Here is a 24,096-nt window from a genome sequence, read left to right as displayed (position 1 = left end):
CAAACTAACAAAAAGCACTTAACTGATCAAACAGGGATGCTGGGGGAGTGCCAGGGGGCTACACTGCCCCAGGGGCAGGGTACTACCCTGCCCTGTCCCAGACCAGCCGGGGGGGCTCTAACGGCCTCCCAGACCCCACGAGCTGTCATCACAGCTGGTGCGCACCTGTGGAAACCAGTCCTAATCGGGGCCTGGTTGAGGCCTCGCAGACATGGCACATGACACCTGGGCAGCGTGAGTCAGATATCACCTGCGAGGCTTCCCGCCCAACGCGAAGCCCAGTTCGGGGCTCTCCCGCCCTCCCGTGCCCGGCTCAGCTTGGTGGGTAAATCGCGCCCATCATCTCTGTCTCAATCTCCACAGAAGCTGCCTGGCCTGCAGAGCATTTCCAACATTTCCGGTTTTTATACAGAACCTCAGTCCTCTCTTTCCTCGAGCAGTTGATATTTATAACTGTTACTTTCTGATATCATCTGTGCAAAAATTTATCCCACCTTCTCCAGTGCATCTATATGTATTTTATAATATGGAGACTAGAGCTATACATTGTGTTCCCGATCTGGTTTAACCACAACCTATGGAATGTATAGGCAGCAGTAAAACTGGGCAGTTGCCGCTGTGAATTCGGAGCAAAGGTGTGGGATCGGAATTTGGTCCAGTGGAATCAGTTCAATGGGACCAACAGCCTCCTCGCTCCCTGGGGTATCTGTGGCGGGGAGAGTCTGGGCCATATTCGTGAATAAAGGGTTAAACATTGAGGACAGTTGCTGATTGGCTCAGCTGTGGAAGGTTAAAAGGTGATGTAATCGAGGGAGTTAAGGCGATTAAAGCATTTTATTGGACAGATAGAAATAAACTTGGTGGGGGGTTGGTTGTGGGGGGAGGGGACGCGGGGAGTCCAGGCGGGTCCATACCCAGCAAATGAGAGCCCGGACGGTCAGGGTGATAGCCGGAAGTCCGTCCTCACACCAAGTGGAAATCAGGAACCCGCTCTCCGAAAAGCTGCTGAAGAGATGGGAGAGAATTGGAACTCTCATGACTGGAATTGACAGAGTTTTGTTGGATCAGAGAATTACAGCGGGTTGAGGGAATAATGAAGTAGACCAGCTGTCACCCGATCGAATGGTGGGGCAGGTGCGATGGACTGAATGGCTTCTTGCTGCTCCTATGTTTTCAGATTCACATTCCCGTGGGACGTGTGACTTTGAGAAGCACAGCAGCTGCTCGGCTTAGTTAAATATTCAGGATAATTTTGTTTGTTGCGACGGTCTCGCTGATCTGTACTGCTGCTGATAAATATTTGTCCTTTTTCAGGGAAAGCTCGGTGTTCCAGGTTTGCCTGGATATCCCGGGAGACAAGGTCCCAAGGTAAGTGACCCTTTCTCCGGACAAAGCTCTCTGTCATTCTGTAGCCGCAACAGGAAGATGCAACTTTGTAATCTTCCCTGAGATCTGCTGTTTCGGTGAAATCTTTGTCCAATTAACGAAGAGATTATACAATGGAATTCAGAAGCACTCAATGCATCGATGTGGCCTCCCGGTTGTTCAATATTAATTCACTGTGTGAATGAGAATTCCAGAATTTAACGATTGAGGTTAATTGTGGCAAAGATGTCTTTCAGCCACTATGTGGTAGTGACATTGTAAATTAGCAAGATTTCTCCCAGAAAATCACATTCTGGGCTCCAGCATCTGAGTAATTGGAGACATGACGGGTGGTGAAGGAGCGGGTTTGGGGAACAAATGACTTTGGGCCGATGGTTCACATGTGCCAAAAAAATGCTTTGGAAAAAAAAGAACTCCATTGATAACTTTTTCCCATGCTTGAAAGAAAATGTTTGGATTGCAAGCTAATAAAATCATCTAGGCCCTTTGGAGTTTGAAAAATCACAAATCCTTGAAACCACTTCTCTTGTATCAACAAACATTGTGAAATTGACCTCAAAGATCAAAAAGCCAGAGCTAACAATCAAAATTTCCTCCAGAGAGCAGCAAGAACATGCACCTGAGAGGAAACATTGTTTAATTGACAGCAAGTGGTTTCAAGGGTTTGTGATTTTTGAAACTTCAAAGAGGCTGATGATTGACACCTTCATGAGTTTGCTACTGGTGTTTTGATTGAAGCATTGGAGAAAATGGGTTACTTTTTAAAAGCTTCTGTGTGAAACATAGGTCTGTACACGATGAGGTTCCTTGCTTCTAGAAAGTGAACAAGATGTTTTATGACTCACCTTAAGGAGATTTTGCGATGGAATTTCAGTGCTCGAGTTCCAGGTAGCTGAAGGCATCGCCCCTGATAGTGAAGCAATTCACACTGGCGGATTCTCAGGAGTCGAGCACTCGAGGAGGGCAGACATGTCATCGGGTTGTGCAGCTGAACAACATTATAGAGATGGAGTGGGGCAGGGCCAGAGAGAGATGGGAAATCAAGAGGTGGTCATGGGGCTGAGTTAGCTGCATCTGTGCTGTATCGTTCTACGAAGAGCATGTGAACCTGTCTCGATTTGTGTATTCAAACTCCCAGCTCCCACCCCCTTCAAAATTGTACCATTTTAGAAAGTCCCCGGTTGCGTGTGATTTAATAATGTGCTCATCCTCCACATGCAGGCAGCATTTCTGATGCTCTGGTAAGTGTTTCAGTTCCATCCTGATCAATAAATGTAGTAAATTTGCAGTGATCTGAAAATGTCTGCAGCATTGTTAAGGTTTTATTGGATGGGAGAGATATTAACTCAAGCGGTTTATTGCTCACCGTGACAAAAGAACATCAGGGATTGGTCGCTGTATTGAATCATAGTCTGCAGAATGAGACCATTCAGCTCATCATCTCTGTGCTGGCTCTTTGAGAGAATTATCCCATTACTCCCACTCCCCCCAGTCTCCCCCATGTTCCGTGTTTTCTCCTTTCAGATATTACCCAATGTCCTTTTGAAAGTTATTGTTGAATCTGCTTCCGCCGCCCTTTCAGGAAACACCTTCCAGACCCCAACAACTCGCTGTGTAAAAAACATCCTCCTCATCTCCCCCTCTGCCTCACAACAACTCGCTGTGTAAAAAACATCCTCCTCATCTCCCCCTCTGCCTCACATCAACTCGCTGTGTAAAAAACATCCTCCTCATCTCCCCCTCTGCCTCACAACAACTCGCTGTGTAAAAAACATCCTCCTCATCTCCCCCTCTGCCTCACAACAACTCGCTGTGTAAAAAACATCCTCCCCATCTCCCCCTCTGCCTCACAACAACTCGCTGTGTAAAAAACATCCTCCTCATCTCCCCCTCTGCCTCACAACAACTCGCTGTGTAAAAAACATCCTCCTCATCTCCCCCTCTGCCTCACAACAACTCGCTGTGTAAAAAACATCCTCCTCATCTCCCCCTCTGCCTCACAACAACTCGCTGTGTAAAAAACATCCTCCTCATCTCCCCCTCTGCCTCACAACAACTCGCTGTGTAAAAAACATCCTCCTCATCTCCCCCTCTGCCTCACAACAACTCGCTGTGTAAAAAACATCCTCCTCATCTCCCCCTCTGCCTCACAACAACTCGCTGTGTAAAAAACATCCTCCTCATCTCCCCCTCTGCCTCACAACAACTCGCTGTGTAAAAAACATCCTCCTCATCTCCCCCTCTGCCTCACAACAACTCGCTGTGTAAAAAACATCCTCCTCATCTCCCCCTCTGCCTCACAACAACTCGCTGTGTAAAAAACATCCTCCTCATCTCCCCCTCTGCTTCACAACAACTCGCTGTGTAAAAAACATCCTCCTCATCTCCCCCTCTGCCTCACAACAACTCGCTGTGTAAAAAACATCCTCCTCATCTCCCCCTCTGCCTCACAACAACTCGCTGTGTGAAAAACATCCTCCTCATCTCCCCCTCTGCCTCACAACAACTCGCTGTGTAAAAAACATCCTCCTCATCTCCCCCTCTGCCTCACAACAACTCGCTGTGTAAAAAACATCCTCCTCATCTCCCCCTCTGCCTCACAACAACTCGCTGTGTAAAAAACATCTTCCTCATCTCCCCCTCTGCCTCACAACAACTCGCTGTGTAAAAAACATCCTCCTCATCTCCCCCTCTGCCTCACAACAACTCGCTGTGTAAAAAACATCCTCCTCATCTCCCCCTCTGCCTCACAACAACTCGCTGTGTAAAAAACATCTTCCTCATCTCCCCCTCTGCCTCACAACAACTCGCTGTGTAAAAAACATCCTCCTCATCTCCCCCTCTGCCTCACAACAACTCGCTGTGTAAAAAACATCCTCCTCATCTCCCCCTCTGCCTCACAACAACTCGCTGTGTAAAAAACATCCTCCCCATCTCCCCCTCTGCCTCACAACAACTCGCTGTGTAAAAAACATCCTCCTCATCTCCCCCTCTGCCTCACAACAACTCGCTGTGTAAAAAACATCCTCCTCATCTCCCCCTCTGCCTCACAACAACTCGCTGTGTAAAAAACATCCTCCTCATCTCCCCCTCTGCCTCACAACAACTCGCTGTGTAAAAAACATCCTCCTCATCTCCCCCTCTGCCTCACAACAACTCGCTGTGTAAAAAACATCCTCCTCATCTCCCCCCCTGCCTCACAACAACTCGCTGTGTAAAAAACATCCTCCTCATCTCCCCCTCTGCCTCACAACAACTCGCTGTGTAAAAAACATCCTCCTCATCTCCCCCTCTGCTTCTTTTCCCGATTCTCTCCAATCTGTGTCCCTCTGGTTACCCTCCCTCCTGTCACTGGAGACATTTTCTCCTCATTTACTCCATCAAAACTCTTGCTGATTTTGAACCCCTCGATTCAATCTCCTCTGAACCTTCTCTGCTCCAAGGAGAACAATCCCAGCTTCTCCAGTCTCTCCACATTAACTGAAATCCCACATCCCTGCTCCCATTACAGTAAATCTCCTCCGCACCCTCTCCAAGGCCTCGACATCCTCCCTAAAGTGTGGAGCCCAGAGCTGGGCTCAGTCCCCCAGCTGGGGTTTATGTGGATAGATTGGAGAGTTTGGGTCTGTTTTCATTTGACGAATTGAATTCTGAGAGGAGACTTAATCGAGGTATTCAAAATCCAGGGGTGTAGGGACAGAGTAAACAGCGAGAAACTGTCCCCACTCAGGGGAATGTCAGGTTCTCGAGGGAATAGATTCAAAATGATGGGCGAAAGCAGTAGAGTGATGTGGGGAATTTCTTTTCACCTCGAGGCTGGTTGGAATCTGGAACAAACTTTCTGAGAGGAGGTGGAGACAGGTTTGATCGGGACATTCAAAAGGGAAAGACTGAATCTGCAGGTTCCGGTGATAAGGCAGGGGAGTGGGACTGGGTGAAATGCTCTGTCAGAGCGACAGAATGACCTCCTACATTGTAAAGGTTCTGTGATTTAGAATTTGACAAAAGAGAGTCGGTTTATGATATAGCTGAGTAAATTTAAAAATGAAATGACTGTGACCAAGGAAGGATTCTGCTGAGACAGAAATAATCAACCCGTTGTTGGACTGGCGAATGTTGCAATCTTTGTCTTCACATCTGTTTCCTTCTGCTTGTCAGGGATCGACAGGATTCCCAGGATTTCCTGGATCAAATGGAGAGAAAGGAGCGAGGGTAAGGTGGATTAATTATTGGATGGGAGTGTTTATTCAGCCAATCAATCGACAATGACCCCAATCCCACTGCCGGTGGATGTGACAATTTGCCATCAGTAAAACTTCTCCCGGGATTAATTAGACTTGGCACCTAACCCACAAACTCCGGCTTCACGACAAATGATCAAGGTTCTGTGGTTATAAAAGATGAAAGAGGTTTCAATCAATTCAGAATCAATAAATGATGAGCAGAAATTGCTCACAGCTTCCGTTAGATCAAAGTACAGAAGGAAAAGATTGAACACACACACACACACAATCAAACCTCCACACACACACAGACAGACGGGGAGGGGCGGGGGGGGGGAACTAACCGGGTGAACAGGGAAAGAAAAACAGGACAGTAAGGAAAGACAGAACAGTAAAATACAAAACCAGTTCACAGGTAATCGAGGGCGGGAAGCAAATCGGGTCACAGCACAAAAGGATGATTAAAAATGGTAAAAAGGTGTATCTTAATACACAAAGTATTCAGAACAAGATAGAGAAACTGACGCCACAAACCGAGGTAATTGGATGTGATCTCACAGTCATTACGGAGATATGGGACCGGATCCTCCGGCTATATCCGCCCGGCGACCGGAGAATCCCGCCCGAGGTCAATGGCGATCTCCATTGTCCGCCTCTCGCCCGTCCCTGTGGTGGGCGGGGCGGAAGAAGCCCATTGGTTACAAGGAGATCAAAAGCAAAGATCAGTGGGAGACCAGAGGACTGGGAAATCTTTAGGGGGCAACAGAAAGCTCCTAGAAAAGCTATAAAGAAGAGTAAGATAGATTATGAGAGTAAACTTGCTCAGAATATAAAAACAGATAGTAAAAGTTTCTACAAATACATAAAACAAAAAAGAGTGGCTAAGGTAAATATTGGTCCTTTAGAGGATGAGAAGGGAGATTTAATAATGGGAGATGAGGAAATGGCTGAGGAACTGAACAGGTTTTTTGGGTCGGTCTTCACAGTGGAAGACACAAATAACATGCCAGTGACTGATGGAAATGAGGCTATGACAGGTGAGGATTGTTATCACCAAGGAGGTAGTGATGGGCAAGCTATTGGGGCTAAAGGTAGACAAGTCTCCTGGACCTAATGGAATGCATCCCAGAGTGCTAAAAGAGATGGCGAGGGAAATTGCAAATGCACTAGTGATAATTTATCAAAATTCACTAGACTCTGGGGTGGTCCCGGCGGATTGGAAATTAGCAAACGTGACACCACTGTTTAAAAAAGGAGGTAGGCAGAAAGCGGGTAATTATAGGCAAGTGAGCTTAATTTCGGTAGTAGGAAAGATGCTGGAATCTCTCATCAAGGAAGAAATAGCGAGGCATCTGGATGGAAATTGTCCCATTGGGCAGACGCAGCATGGGTTCATAAAGGGCAGGTCGTGCCTAACTAATTTAGTGGAATTTTTTGAGGACATTAACAGTGCGGTAGATAACGGGGAGCCAATGGATGTGGTATATCTGGATTTCCAGAAAGCCTTTGACAAGGTGCCACACAAAAGGTTGTTGCATAAGATAAAGATGCATGGCATTAAGGGGAAAGTAGTAGCATGGATAGAGGATTGGTTAATTAATAGAAAGCAAAGAGTGGGGATTAATGGGTGTTTCTCTGGTTGGCAATCAGTAGCTAGTGGTGTCCCTCAGGGATCAGTGTTGGGCCCACAACTGTTCACAATTTACATTGATGATTTGGAGTTGGGGACCAAGGGCAATGTGTCCACGTTTGCAGACGACACTAAGATAAGTGGTAAAGCAAAAAGTGCAGAGGATACTGGAAGTCTGCAGAGGGATTTGGATAGGCTAAGTGAATGGGCTAGGGTCTGGCAGATGGAATACAATGTTGACAAATGTGAGGTTATCCATTTTGGTAGGAATAACAGCAAAAGGGATTATTATTTAAATGATAAAATATTAAAACATGCTGCTGTGCAGAGAGACCTGGGTGTGCTAGTGCATGAGTCGCAAAAAGTTGGTTTACAGGTGCAACAGGTGAGTAAGAAGGCAAATGGAATTTTGCCCTTCATTGCTAGAGGGATGGAGTTTAAGACTAGGGAGGTTCTGCTGCAATTGTATAAGGTGTTAGTGAGGCCATACCTGGAGTATTGTGTTCAGTTTTGGTCTCCTTACTTGAGAAAGGACGTACTGGCACTGGAGGGTGTGCAGAGGAGATTCACTAGGTTAATCCCAGAACTGAAGGGGTTGGATTACGAGGAGAGGTTGAGTAGACTGGGACTGTACTCGTTGGAATTTAGAAGGATGAGGGGGGATCTTATAGAAACATATAAGATTATGAAGGGAATAGATAGGATAGATGCGGGCAGGTTGTTTCCACTGGTGGGTGAAAGCAGAACTAGGGGGCATAGCCTCAAAATAAGGGGAAGTAGATTTAGGACTGAGTTTAGGAGGAACTTCTTCACCCAAAGGGTTGTGAATCTCTGGAATTCCTTGCCCAGTGAAGCAGTAGAGGCTCCTTCATTAAATGCTTTTAAGATAAAGATAGATAGTTTTTTGAAGAATAAAGGGATTAAGGGTTATGGTGTTCGGGCCGGAAAGTGGAGCTGAGTCCACAAAAGATCAGCCATGATCTCATTGAATGGTGGAGCAGGCTCGAGGGGCCAGATGGCCGACTCCTGCTCCTAGTTCTTATGTTCTTATGTTCTATGTTCTAAAACTGGGAACATAACATTCAGGGATATTTGATCTTTTGGAAGTACAGGAGAGATGAAAATGGTGGTGGGGCAGCTCTGTTAATAAGAGATGAAATGAGGACATTTGTGAGAGACGATCTAGACTCAGATGATGTGGAGTCCATTTGGGTGGAGGTAAAAAACAGCAAGGGAAAGAATTCATTGTTAGGAGCAGTGTAGAGACCCCCAAACAGTAACCACGCTGGAGGAAAGGGTATAAATCAACAAATAGAAGGAGCACTTAAATAGAACAAAGAACAAAGAACAAAGAAATGTACAGCTCAGGAACAGGCCCTTCGGCCCTCCAAGCCCGTGCCGACCATACTGCCCGACTAAACTACAATCTTCTACACTTCCTGGGTCCGTATCCTTCTATTCCCATCCTATTCATATAGGGTAGAACAATAATTATGGGTGACTTTAATCTTCATGTTGATTGGGTTAATCAAGTTGGAAAGGCAAACTGTGACAACGGGTTCATAGAGTGAATTAGGGTTAAGCTCCTCGAGCAATATGTCATGGAGCCAACTTGGGAACAAACTAGCTTGTATCTGGTAATGGGTAATGAGGCAGATTTAATAAATGGCCTTAGAGTAAAAGATCCTCTAGGCAGAAGTGATCATAACATGACAGAGTCTAATATTCAGTTTGAGAGTGAGAAACTGGGTCAGAAACAACTGTGTTTAACTTAAATAAAGGGAATGACAATGAAATGAGGACAAAGTTAGCTAAAGTGGACCGGGTGGATAGATTAACAGGAAAGACAGTAAACAGGCTGTGGCAGACATTTAAGGAGGTAACACATGACTCTCAGCAAAAGTATATCCCAGTAAGGAGGAAAGATTCGAAGAAAGAGATGAACCAGCCATTGCTAACCAAGGAAGTTAAGCAGAGTATTAAGTTGAAAGAAAAAGCAGAGAAGGAGGCGACAGTCAGTGAAGGCCCCAAAGACTGGAATAAATTCAGAATCCAGCAAAGGAGAATTAAACAGTTAATAAAGAGAAAAAATAAACAACATTGGTTGTAATTTTCCCAAACTGCCAATGTGTCACCTCAATTCAAAAAGGGAGGGAGGCAAAAAAGCAGATAACTACAGGCTGAATAGCCTAACGTCTGTTGTTGAAAAATGTTCCAAACAATGATTAAGGGAGTATTGGAGCACATTTGGAAAATCATAATCTAATCAAACAGAGTCAGCGTGGCTTCATAAAAGGGAAATTGAGTCTGACTCATTTATTAGCGTATTTGAGGAAGTCTCAACCAGGGTGGATAGAGGGGAAACAGTAGATGTGCTGTATTTGGAATTCCAGAAGACGTTCAACAAGGTACCTCACAAAAGGTAAGTGATAAGATAAGGGCCCATGGTGTTGGGAGCAGTATATTGGAAGGATAGAGAATTGGCTAATGGGCAGGAAACAGCGAGTGGTGATAAGGGGTGTTTTTTCAGGTTGGCGAGCTGTAACCAATGGGGTTCCACAGGGATCAGATACACACACACTATCAAACCTACTTATACACACTCACACACACTATCAATCCCACTATCAAACCTACATATGCACACTCACACAAACACTATCAAACCTATTTATACACACACAAACTATCAAACCTACATATACACACTCACACACTATCAAACCTACATATACACACTCACACACTATCAAACCTACATATAAACACTCACACACTATCAAACCTACATATACACACTCACACACTATCAAACCTACATATAAACACTCACACACACACAATCAAACCTACATACACACACACACAGACACACTATCAAAAGTATTTATACACACACACACTATCAAACCTACATATACACACTCACACACACTATCAAACCTACATATACACACTCACACACACTTTCAAAGCTACATACACACACTAACACACTATCAAACCTACATACACACACACACACTATCAAACCTACATATATACACTCACACACACTATCAAACCTACATACACACACACACACACTATCAGACCTACATATACACTCACACACACACACTATCAAACCTATTTATACACACACACACACACTATCAAACATACATATACACACTCACACACACTATCAAACCTACATACACACTCACACACACTATCAAACCTACATATACAAACTCACACACACTATCAAACCTACATATACACACTCACACACACTATCAAACCTACATATACACACTCACACACACACAATCAAACCTACATATACACACTCACACACACTATCAAACCTACATATACAGACTCACACACACTATCAAACCTACATACACACACACACACACTATCAAACCTACATATACACTCACACACACACACTATCAAACCTACATATACACACTCACGCACACTATCAAACCTACATACACACACACACACACTATCAAACATATTTATACACACCCGCACACACTATCAAACCTACATATACACACTCACACACACTATCAAACCTACATATACACGCTCACACACACAATCAAACCTACATATACACACTCACACACACTATCAAACCTACATATACACACTCACACACACTATCAAACCTCCATATACACACTCACACACACTCAAACCTACATATACACGCTCACACACACAATCAAACCAACATATACACACTCACACACACAATCAGACCTACATATACACACTCACACACACACAATCAAACCTACAGATACACACTCACACACACAATTAGACCTACATATACACACTCACACACACACTATCAAACCTACATATACACACTCACACACACACTATCAAACCTACATATACACACTCACACACACTATCAAACCTACATATACACACTCACACACACTATCAAACCTACATATACACACTCACACACACTATCAAACCTACATATACACACACACACACACACACTATCAAACCTACATATACACACTCACACACACTATCAAAACTACATATACACACTCACACACACTATCAAACCTACATATACACACACACACACTATCAAACCTACATATACACACTCACACACACAATCAGACCTACATATACACACTCACACACACACAATCAAACCTACAGATACACACTCACACACACAATCAGACCTACATATACACACTCACACACACACTATCAAATCTACATATACACACTCACACACACACAATCAAACCTACATATACACACTCACACACACTATCAAACCTACATATACACACACACACACACTATCAAACCTACATATACACACTCACACACACTATCAAACCTACATATACACACTCACACACACTATCAAACCTACATATACACACACACACACTATCAAACCTACATATACACACTCACACACACAATCAGACCTACATATACACACTCACACACACACAATCAAACCTACAGATACACACTCACACGCACAATCAGACCTACATATACACACTCACACACACACTATCAAATCTACATATACACACTCACACACACTATCAAACCTACATATACACACACACACACTATCAAACCTACATATACACACTCACACACACAATCAGACCTACATATACACACTCACACACACACTATCAAACCTACATATACACACTCACACACACTATCAAACCTACATATACACACTCAAACACACTATCAAACCTACATATACACACTCACACATACACCATCAAACCTACATATACACACTCACACACACTATCAAACCTACATATACACACTCACACACACAATCAAACCTACATATACACACTCACACACACAATCAAACCTACATATACACACTCACACACACACTATCAAACCTACATATACACACTCACACACACTATCAAACCTACATATACACACTCACACACACAATCAAACCTACATATACACACTCACACACACTATCAAACCTACATATACACACACACACACTATCAAACCTACATATACACACTCACACACACAATCAGACCTACATATACACACTCACACACACACAATCAAACCTACAGATACACACTCACACGCACAATCAGACCTACATATACACACTCACACACACACTATCAAATCTACATATACACACTCACACACACTATCAAACCTACATATACACACACACACACTATCAAACCTACATATACACACTCACACACACAATCATACCTACATATACACACTCACACACACACTATCAAACCTACATATACACACTCACACACACTATCAAACCTACATATACACACTCAAACACACTATCAAACCTACATATACACACTCACACATACACCATCAAACCTACATATACACACTCACACACACTATCAAACCTACATATACACACTCACACACACAATCAAACCTACATATACACACTCACACACACAATCAAACCTACATATACACACTCACACACACACTATCAAACCTACATATACACACTCACACACACTATCAAACCTACATATACACACTCACACACACAATCAAACCTACATATACACACTCACACACACACTATCAAACCTACATATACACACTCACACACACTATCAAACCTACATATACACACTCACACACACACAATCAAACCTACAGATACACACTCACACAGACTATCAAACCTACATATACACACTCACACACACAATCAAACCTACATATACACACTCACACACACACAATCAAACATACAGATACACACTCACACACACAATCAAACCTACATATACACACTCACACACAAACAAACCTACATATACACACTCACACACACAATCAAACTTACATATACACACTCACACGCACACAATCAAACATACAGATACGCACTCACACACACAATCAAACCTGCACATACACACTCACACACACAATCAAACCTCCATATACACACTCACACACACTATCAAACCTACATACACACACTCACACACACACACACAATCAAACCTACAGATACACACTCACACACTATCAAACCTACATATACACACTCACACCATCAAACCTACAGATACACACTCACACTATCAAACCTACATATACACACTCACACACACTATCAAACCTACATATACACACACACACACACTATCAAACCTACATACACACACACACACTATCAAACCTACATATACACACTCACACTATCAAACCTACATATACACACTCACACACACGCTATCAAACCTACATATACACACTCACACACACTATCAAACCTACATACACACACACACACATTATCAAAGCTACATTTACACGCTCACACACTATCAAACCTACATATACACACTCACACACACTATCAAACCTACATACACACACACACACACTATCAAACCGACATATACACACTCACACACTTTCAAACCTACATATACACACTCACACACACTATCAAACCTACATACACACACACACACTATCAAACCTACATATACACACTCACACACACTATCAAACCTACATATACACACACGCACACACTATCAAACCTACTTTTACACACTCACACACACTCTCAAACCTATTTATACACACTCACACACACTATCAAACCTACAGATACACACTCACACACACAATCAGACCTACATATACACACTCACACACTATCAAACCTACATACACACACGCACACTATCAAACCTACATATACACACTCACACTATCAAACTTACATATACACACTCACACACTTTCAAACTTACATATACACACTCACACACACTATCAAACCTACATATACACACTCACACACACAATCAGACCTACAGATACACACTCACACACACAATCAAACCTACATATACACACTCACACACTATCAAACCTACATACACACACACACTATCAAACCTACATATACACACTCACACTATCAAACCTACATACACACACACACTATCAAACCTACATATACACACTCACACACACAATCAAACCTACATATACACACCCGCTCACACTATCAAACCTACTTATACACACTCACACACACTATCAAACCTATTTATACACACTCACACACACTATCAAACCTACAGATACACACTCACACACACTATCAAACCAACAAATACACACTCACACACACAATCAAACCTACATATACACACTCACACACACTATCAAACCTACATATACACACTCACACACACTATCAAACCTACATATTCACACACACACACACGATCAAAGCTACAGATACACACTCACACACACGATCAAAGCTACATATACACACCCACACACACTATCAAACCTCCATATACACACTCACACACACAATCAACCCTACATATACACACTCACACACACTATCAAACCTACATATACACACTCAAACACACCATCAAACCTACATATTCACACACACACACACACGATCAAAGCTACATATACACACTCACACACACTATCAAACCTCCATATACACATTCACACACACAATCAACCCTACATGTACACACTCACACACACTATCAAACCTACATATACACAATCACACACACTATCAAACCTACATATTCACACACACACACACGATCAAAGCTACATATATACACTCACACACACTATCAAACCTCCATATACACACTCACACACACACAATCAAACCTACAGATACACACTCACACAGACTATCAAACCTACATATACACACTCACACACACAATCAAACCTACATATACACACTCACACACACACAATCAAACATACAGATACACACTCACACACACAATCAAACCTACATATACACACTCACACACAAACAAACCTACATATACACACTCACACACACAATCAAACTTACATATACACACTCACACACACACAATCAAACATACAGATACGCACTCACACACACAATCAAACCTGCACATACACACTCACACACACAATCAAACCTCCATATACACACTCACACACACTATCAAACCTACATACACACACTCACACACACACACACAATCAAACCTACAGATACACACTCACACACTATCAAACCTACATATACACACTCACACCATCAAACCTACAGATACACACTCACACTATCAAACCTACATATACACACTCACACACACTATCAAACCTACATATACACACACACACACACTATCAAACCTACATACACACACACACACTATCAAACCTACATATACACACTCACACTATCAAACCTACATATACACACTCACACACACGCTATCAAACCTACATATACACACTCACACACACTATCAAACCTACATACACACACACACACATTATCAAAGCTACATTTACACGCTCACACACTATCAAACCTACATATACACACTCACACACACTATCAAACCTACATACACACACACACACACTATCAAACCTACATATCCACACTCACACACTATCAAACCTACATATACACACTCACACACACTATCAAACCTACATACACACACACACACTATCAAACCTACATATACACACTCACACACACTATCAAACCTACATATACACACACGCACACACTATCAAACCTACTTTTACACACTCACACACACTCTCAAACCTATTTATACACACTCACACACACTATCAAACCTACAGATACACACTCACACACACAATCAGACCTACATATACACACTCACACACTATCAAACCTACATACACACACGCACACTATCAAACCTACATATACACACTCACACTATCAAACTTACATATACACACTCACACACTTTCAAACTTACATATACACACTCACACACACTATCAAACCTACATATACACACTCACACACACAATCAGACCTACAGATACACACTCACACACACAATCAAACCTACATATACACACTCACACACTATCAAACCTACATACACACACACACTATCAAACCTACATATACACACTCACACTATCAAACCTACATACACACACACACTATCAAACCTACATATACACACTCACACACACAATCAAACCTACATATACACACCCGCTCACACTATCAAACCTACTTATACACACTCACACACACTATCAAACCTATTTATACACACTCACACACACTATCAAACCTACAGATACACACTCACACACACTATCAAACCAACAAATACACACTCACACACACAATCAAACCTACATATACACACTCACACACACTATCAAACCTACATATACACACTCACACACACTATCAAACCTACATATTCACACACACACACACGATCAAAGCTACAGATACACACTCACACACACGATCAAAGCTACATATACACACCCACACACACTATCAAACCTCCATATACACACTCACACACACAATCAACCCTACATATACACACTCACACACACTATCAAACCTACATATACACACTCAAACACACCATCAAACCTACATATTCACACACACACACACACGATCAAAGCTACATATACACACTCACACACACTATCAAACCTCCATATACACATTCACACACACAATCAACCCTACATGTACACACTCACACACACTATCAAACCTACATATACACAATCACACACACTATCAAACCTACATATTCACACACACACACACGATCAAAGCTACATATATACACTCACACACACTATCAAACCTCCATATACACACTCACACACACAATCAACCCTACATATACACACTCACACACACTATCAAACCGACATATACACACTCACACACACTATCAAACCTACATATTCACACACACACACACGATCAAAGCTACATATACACACTCACACGCACTATCAAACCTCCATATACACACTCACACACACAATCAACCCTACATATACACACTCACACACACTATCAAACCTATATATACACACTCACACACACTATCAAACCTACATATTCACACACACGATCAAATCTACATATACACACTCACACACACTATCAAACCTACATATACACACTCACACACACACTATCAAACCTACTTATACACACTCACACACACACTATCAAACCTACTTATACACACTCACACACATACTATCAAACTTACATATACACAAACACACACTATCAAACCTATATATACGCACTCACACACACTATCAAAACTACTTATACACACTCACACACACTATCAAACCTACATACACACTCATACACTATCAAACCTACATATACACACTCACACACACTATCAAACCTACATATACACAAACACAAACTATCAAACCTACATATACACAAACACACACTATCAAACCTACATTTACACACTCACACACACTATCAAACCTACAGAGACACACTCACACACACTATCAAACCTACATATACACACTCACACACTATCAAACCTACATACACACACACACTATCAAACCTACATATACACACTCACACTATCAAACCGACATACACACACACACACTATCAAACCTACATATACACACTCACACACACAATCAAACCTACATATACACACCCGCTCACACTATCAAACCTACTGATACACACTCACACACACTATCAAACCTATTTATACACACTCACACACACTATCAAACCTACAGATACACACTCACACACACTATCAAACCAACAAATACACACTCACACACACAATCAAACCTACATATACACACTCACACACACTATCAAACCTACATATACACACTCACACACACTATCAAACCTACATATTCACACACACACACACGATCAAAGCTACAGATACACACACACACACGATCAAAGCTACATATACACACCCACACACACTATCAAACCTCCATATACACACTCACACACACAATCAACCCTACATATACACACTCACACACACTATCAAACCTACATATACACACTCAAACACTATCAAACCTACATATTCACACACACACACACACGATCAAAGCTACATATACACACACACACACTATCAAACTTCCATATACACATTCACACACACAATCAACCCTACATGTACACACTCACACACACTATCAAACCTACATATACACACTAACACACACTATCAAACCTACATATTCACACACACACACACGATCAAAGCTACATATACACACTCACACACACTATCAAACCTCCATATACACACTCACACACACAATCAACCCTACATATACACACTCACACACACTATCAAACCGACATATACACACTCACACACACTATCAAACCTACATATTCACACACACACACACACGATCAAAGCTACATATACACACTCACACACACTATCAAACCTCCATATACACACTCACACACACAATCAACCCTACATATACACACTCACACACACTATCAAACCTATATATACACACTCACACACACTATCAAACCTACATATTCACACACACGATCAAAGCTACATATACACACTCACACACACTATCAAACCTACATATACACACTCACACACACACTATCAAACCTACTTATACACACTCACACACACACTATCAAACCTACTTATACACACTCACACACATACTATCAATCCTACATATACACAAACACACACTATCAAACCTATATATACACACTCACACACACACTATCAAAACCAATTATACACACTCACACACACTATCAAACCTACATACACACTCACACACTATCAAACCTACATATACACACTCACACACACTATCAAACCTACATATACACAAACACACACTATAACCTACATATACACAAACACACACTATCAAACCTACATATACACACTCACACACACTATCAAACCTACAGAGACACACTCACACACACTATCAAACCTACATATACACACTCACACACTATCAAACCTACATATACACACTCACACACACTATCAAACCTACATATACACACTCACACACTATCAAAACTACATATACACACTCACACACACTATCAAACCTACATATATACACACACACTCTATCAAACCTACATATATACACACACACACACTATCAAACCTACATATACACACTCACACACACTATCAAACCTACATATATACACACACACACTATCAAACCTACATATACACACTCACACACACTATCAAACCTACATATACACACTCACACACACTATCAAACCTACATATACACACTCACACACTATCAAACCTACATATATACACACACACACACTATCAAAGCTACATATACACACTCACACACACTATCAAACCTACATACACACACACACACTATCAAACCTACATATATACACACTCACACACTATCAAACCTACATATACACACTCACACACACTATCAAACCTACATATACACAAACACACACTATCAAACCTACATATACACACTCACACACACTATCAAACCTACATATACACACTCACACACACCCGTATCCCCTCACGGACCCGGCTAGCCGCCCTCAGAGCCAGATCCCGCCGGGAAGGACCATGTCCCTGTCACGCCGGCGGGACTGGCCAAAAACGGGCTGCCGCTCGGCCCATCTGGGTCCAGAAAATTGCCGGGGGGGCCGCAACCAACGGCCCCCGACCAACCTGGCGTGATCCCCGCCGCCGCCCGAAAGATCAGCGCCAGAAATTTTGGCAGCTGGTGTGGGAGCTGCGGGCGGGATTCACGCCGCCCCCCGGGGATTCTCCGACCCGGCGGGGGATCGGAGTCTCCCTCCCACAGTGTCTCACACTCAGTCTCTCACACTCTCACAGTCTCTCTCACACTCTCACAGTCCCTCTCACACTCACACAGTCTCGCTCACACTCTCATAGTCCCTCTCACACTCACACAGTCTCTCACACTCTCACAGTCCCTCTCACACTCACACAGTCTCTCTCACACTCACAGTCTCTCTCACACTCTCACAGTCTCACACTCTCACAGTTCCTCTCACACTCACACAGTCTCTCTCACACTCTCACAGTCCCTCTCACACTCACACAGTCTCTCACACTCTCACAGTCCCTCTCACACTCACACAGTCTCTCTCACACTCTCACAGTCCCTCTCACACTCACACAGTCTCTCACACTCTCACAGTCTCTCTCACACTCACACAGACTCTCTCACACTCTCACAGTCTCTCTCACACTCTCACAGTCCCTCTCACACTCACACAGTCTCTCACACTCTCACAGTCTCTCTCACACTCTCACAGTCCCTCTCACACTCACACAGTCTCCCTCACACTCACACAGTCTCTCTCACACTCTCAGTCTCTCACACTCACACAGTCTCTTCACACTCACACAGTCTCTCACACTCTCACAGTCTCTCTCACACTCTCACAGTCTCTCTCACACTCACACAGTCTCTCTCACACTCACAGTCTCTCTCACACTCTCACAGTCTCTCTCACACTCTCACAGTCTCTCTCACACTCTCACAGTCTCTCTCACACTCACACAGTCTCTCTCACACTCTCACCGTCTCACTCACACTCACACATGTGCTCACTCAGTCTCTCACACTCTCACAGTCTCTCTCACACTCTCACAGTCCCTCTCACACTCACACAGTCTCTCACACTCTCACAGTCTCTCTCACACTCTCACAGTCCCTCTCACACTCACACAGTCTCCCTCACACTCACACAGTCTCTCTCACACTCTCAGTCTCTCACACTCACACAGTCTCTCACACTCACACAGTCTCTCACACTCTCACAGTCTCTCTCACACTCTCACAGTCTCTCTCACACTCACACAGTCTCTCTCACACTCACAGTCTCTCTCACACTCTCACAGTCTCTCTCACACTCTCACAGTCTCTCTCACACTCTCACAGTCTCTCTCACACTCTCAGTCTCTCACACTCTCTCACAGTCTCTCACAGTGTCTCACACTCACACACTATCAAACCTACATATACACTCACACACACTATCAAACCTACATACACACTCACACACACTATCAAACCCACTATCAAACCTACATATACACACTCACACACACTATCAAACCTACATATACACACTCACACACACTATCAAACCTACATATACACACTCACACACACACTATCAAACCTACATATACACACTCACACACACTATCAAACCTACATATACACACTCACACACACTATCAAACCTACATATACACACTCACACACACACTATCAAACCTACATATACACATTCACACACACTATCAAACCTACATATACACACTCACACACACTATCAAACCTACATATACACACTCACACACACTATCAAACCTACATATACACACTCACACACACACTATCAAACCTACATATACACACTCACACACACTATCAAACCTACATATACACACTCACACACACTATCAAACCTACTTATGCACACTCACACACACTATCACACCTACATATACACACTCACACACAATCAAACCTACATATACACACTCACACACACTATCAAACCTACATATACACACTCACACACATTATCAAACGTGCATATACTCACTCACACACTATCAAACCTTCATATACACACTCACACATACTATCAAACCTACATATACACACACACATTATCAAACGTGCATATACACACTCACACACTATCAAACCTACATACACACACACACACACACACACTATCAAACATACATATACACACACACACACACTATGAAACATACATATACACACACACACACACTATCAAACCTACATATACACACTCACACACACTATCAAACCTACATATACACACTCACACACACTAGCAAACCTACATATACACACTCACACACACAATCAAACCTACATATACACACTTACACACACTATCAAACCTACATATACACACTCACACACACTATCAAACCTACATATATACACACACACACTATCAAACGTACATATACACACTCACACACACTATCAAACCTACATATATACACACACACTCAATCAAACCTACATATATACACACGCACACACTATCAAACCTACATATACACACTCACACACACTATCAAACCTACATATATACACACACACACTATCAAACCTACATATACACACTCACACACACTATCAAACCTACATATACACACTCACACACACTATCAAACCTACATATACACACTCACACACTATCAAACCTACATATATACACACACACACACTATCAAACCTACATATACACACTCACACACACTATCAAACCTACATATACACACTCACACACACTATCAAACCTACATATACACACTCACACACACTATCAAACCTACATATACACACTCACACACACACTATCAAACCTACATATACACACTCACACACACTATCAAACCTACATATACACACTCACACACACTATCAAACCTACTTATGCACACTCACACACACTATCACACCTACATATACACACTCACACACAATCAAACCTACATATACACACTCACACACATTATCAAACGTGCATATACTCACTCACACACTATCAAACCTACATATACACACTCACACACATTATCAAACCTACATATACACACTCACACACATTATCAAACGTGCATATACACACTCACACACTATCAAACCTACATACACACACACACACACACACACTATCAAACATACATATACACACTCACACACACTATCAAACATACATATACACACACACACACACTATCAAACCTACATATACACACTCACACACACTATCAAACCTACATATACACACTCACACACATTATCAAACGTGCATATACACACTCACACACTATCAAACCTACATACACACACACACACACACACACTATCAAACATACATATACACACTCACACACACTATCAAACATACATATACACACACACACACACTATCAAACCTACATATACACACTCACACACACTATCAAACCTACATATACACACTCACACACACTATCAAACCTACATATACACACTCACACACACAATCAAACCTACATATACACACTTACACACACTATCAAACCTACATATACACACTCACACACACTATCTAACCTACATATATACACACACACACTATCAAACGTACATATACACACTCACACACACTATCAAACCTACATATATACACACACACACAATCAAACCTACATATATACACACGCACACACTATCAAACCTACATATACACACTCACACACACTATCAAACCTACATATATACACACACACACTATCAAACCTACATATACACACTCACACACACTATCAAACCTACATATACACACTCACACACACTATCAAACCTACATATACACACTCACACACTATCAAACCTACATATATACACACACACACACTATCAAACCTACATATACACACTCACACACACACTATCAAAGCTACATATACACACTCACACACACTATCAAACCTACATATACACACTCACACACACTATCAAACCTACATATATACACACACACACTAACAAACGTACATATACACACTCACACACACTATCAAACCTACATATACACACTCACACACTATCAAACCTACATATATACACACGCACACTATCAAATGTACATATACACACTCACACTATCAAACCTACATATACACACTCACACACACTATCAAACCTACATATACACAAAAACACACACTATCAAACCTACATATACACACTCACACACACACTATCAAACCTACTTATACACACTCACACATACTATCAAACCTACATATACACACTCACACACACACTATCAAACGT

At 42.1% G+C, this 24,096-nt stretch overlaps 1 protein-coding gene across 1 annotated transcript in view; it reads left to right on the top strand.

Annotated features, from left to right (window-relative positions):
- Positions 1-24,096, top strand: part of col11a1a (collagen, type XI, alpha 1a) — a 1,142,395-nt gene that overhangs the window by 546,158 nt on the left and 572,141 nt on the right. Inside the window, 2 exon segments of the mRNA XM_072510277.1 lie at positions 1,315-1,368; positions 5,545-5,598. Coding sequence (XP_072366378.1) covers positions 1,315-1,368; positions 5,545-5,598 — 108 coding nt within the window.

Source organism: Scyliorhinus torazame, chromosome 7 (assembly GCF_047496885.1).
Source record: "Scyliorhinus torazame isolate Kashiwa2021f chromosome 7, sScyTor2.1, whole genome shotgun sequence".
Classification (NCBI taxonomy): domain Eukaryota; kingdom Metazoa; phylum Chordata; class Chondrichthyes; order Carcharhiniformes; family Scyliorhinidae; genus Scyliorhinus; species Scyliorhinus torazame.
The sequence above is the reverse complement of the archived record's forward strand: the minus strand, read 5'-3'. Positions and strand labels throughout refer to the sequence as shown.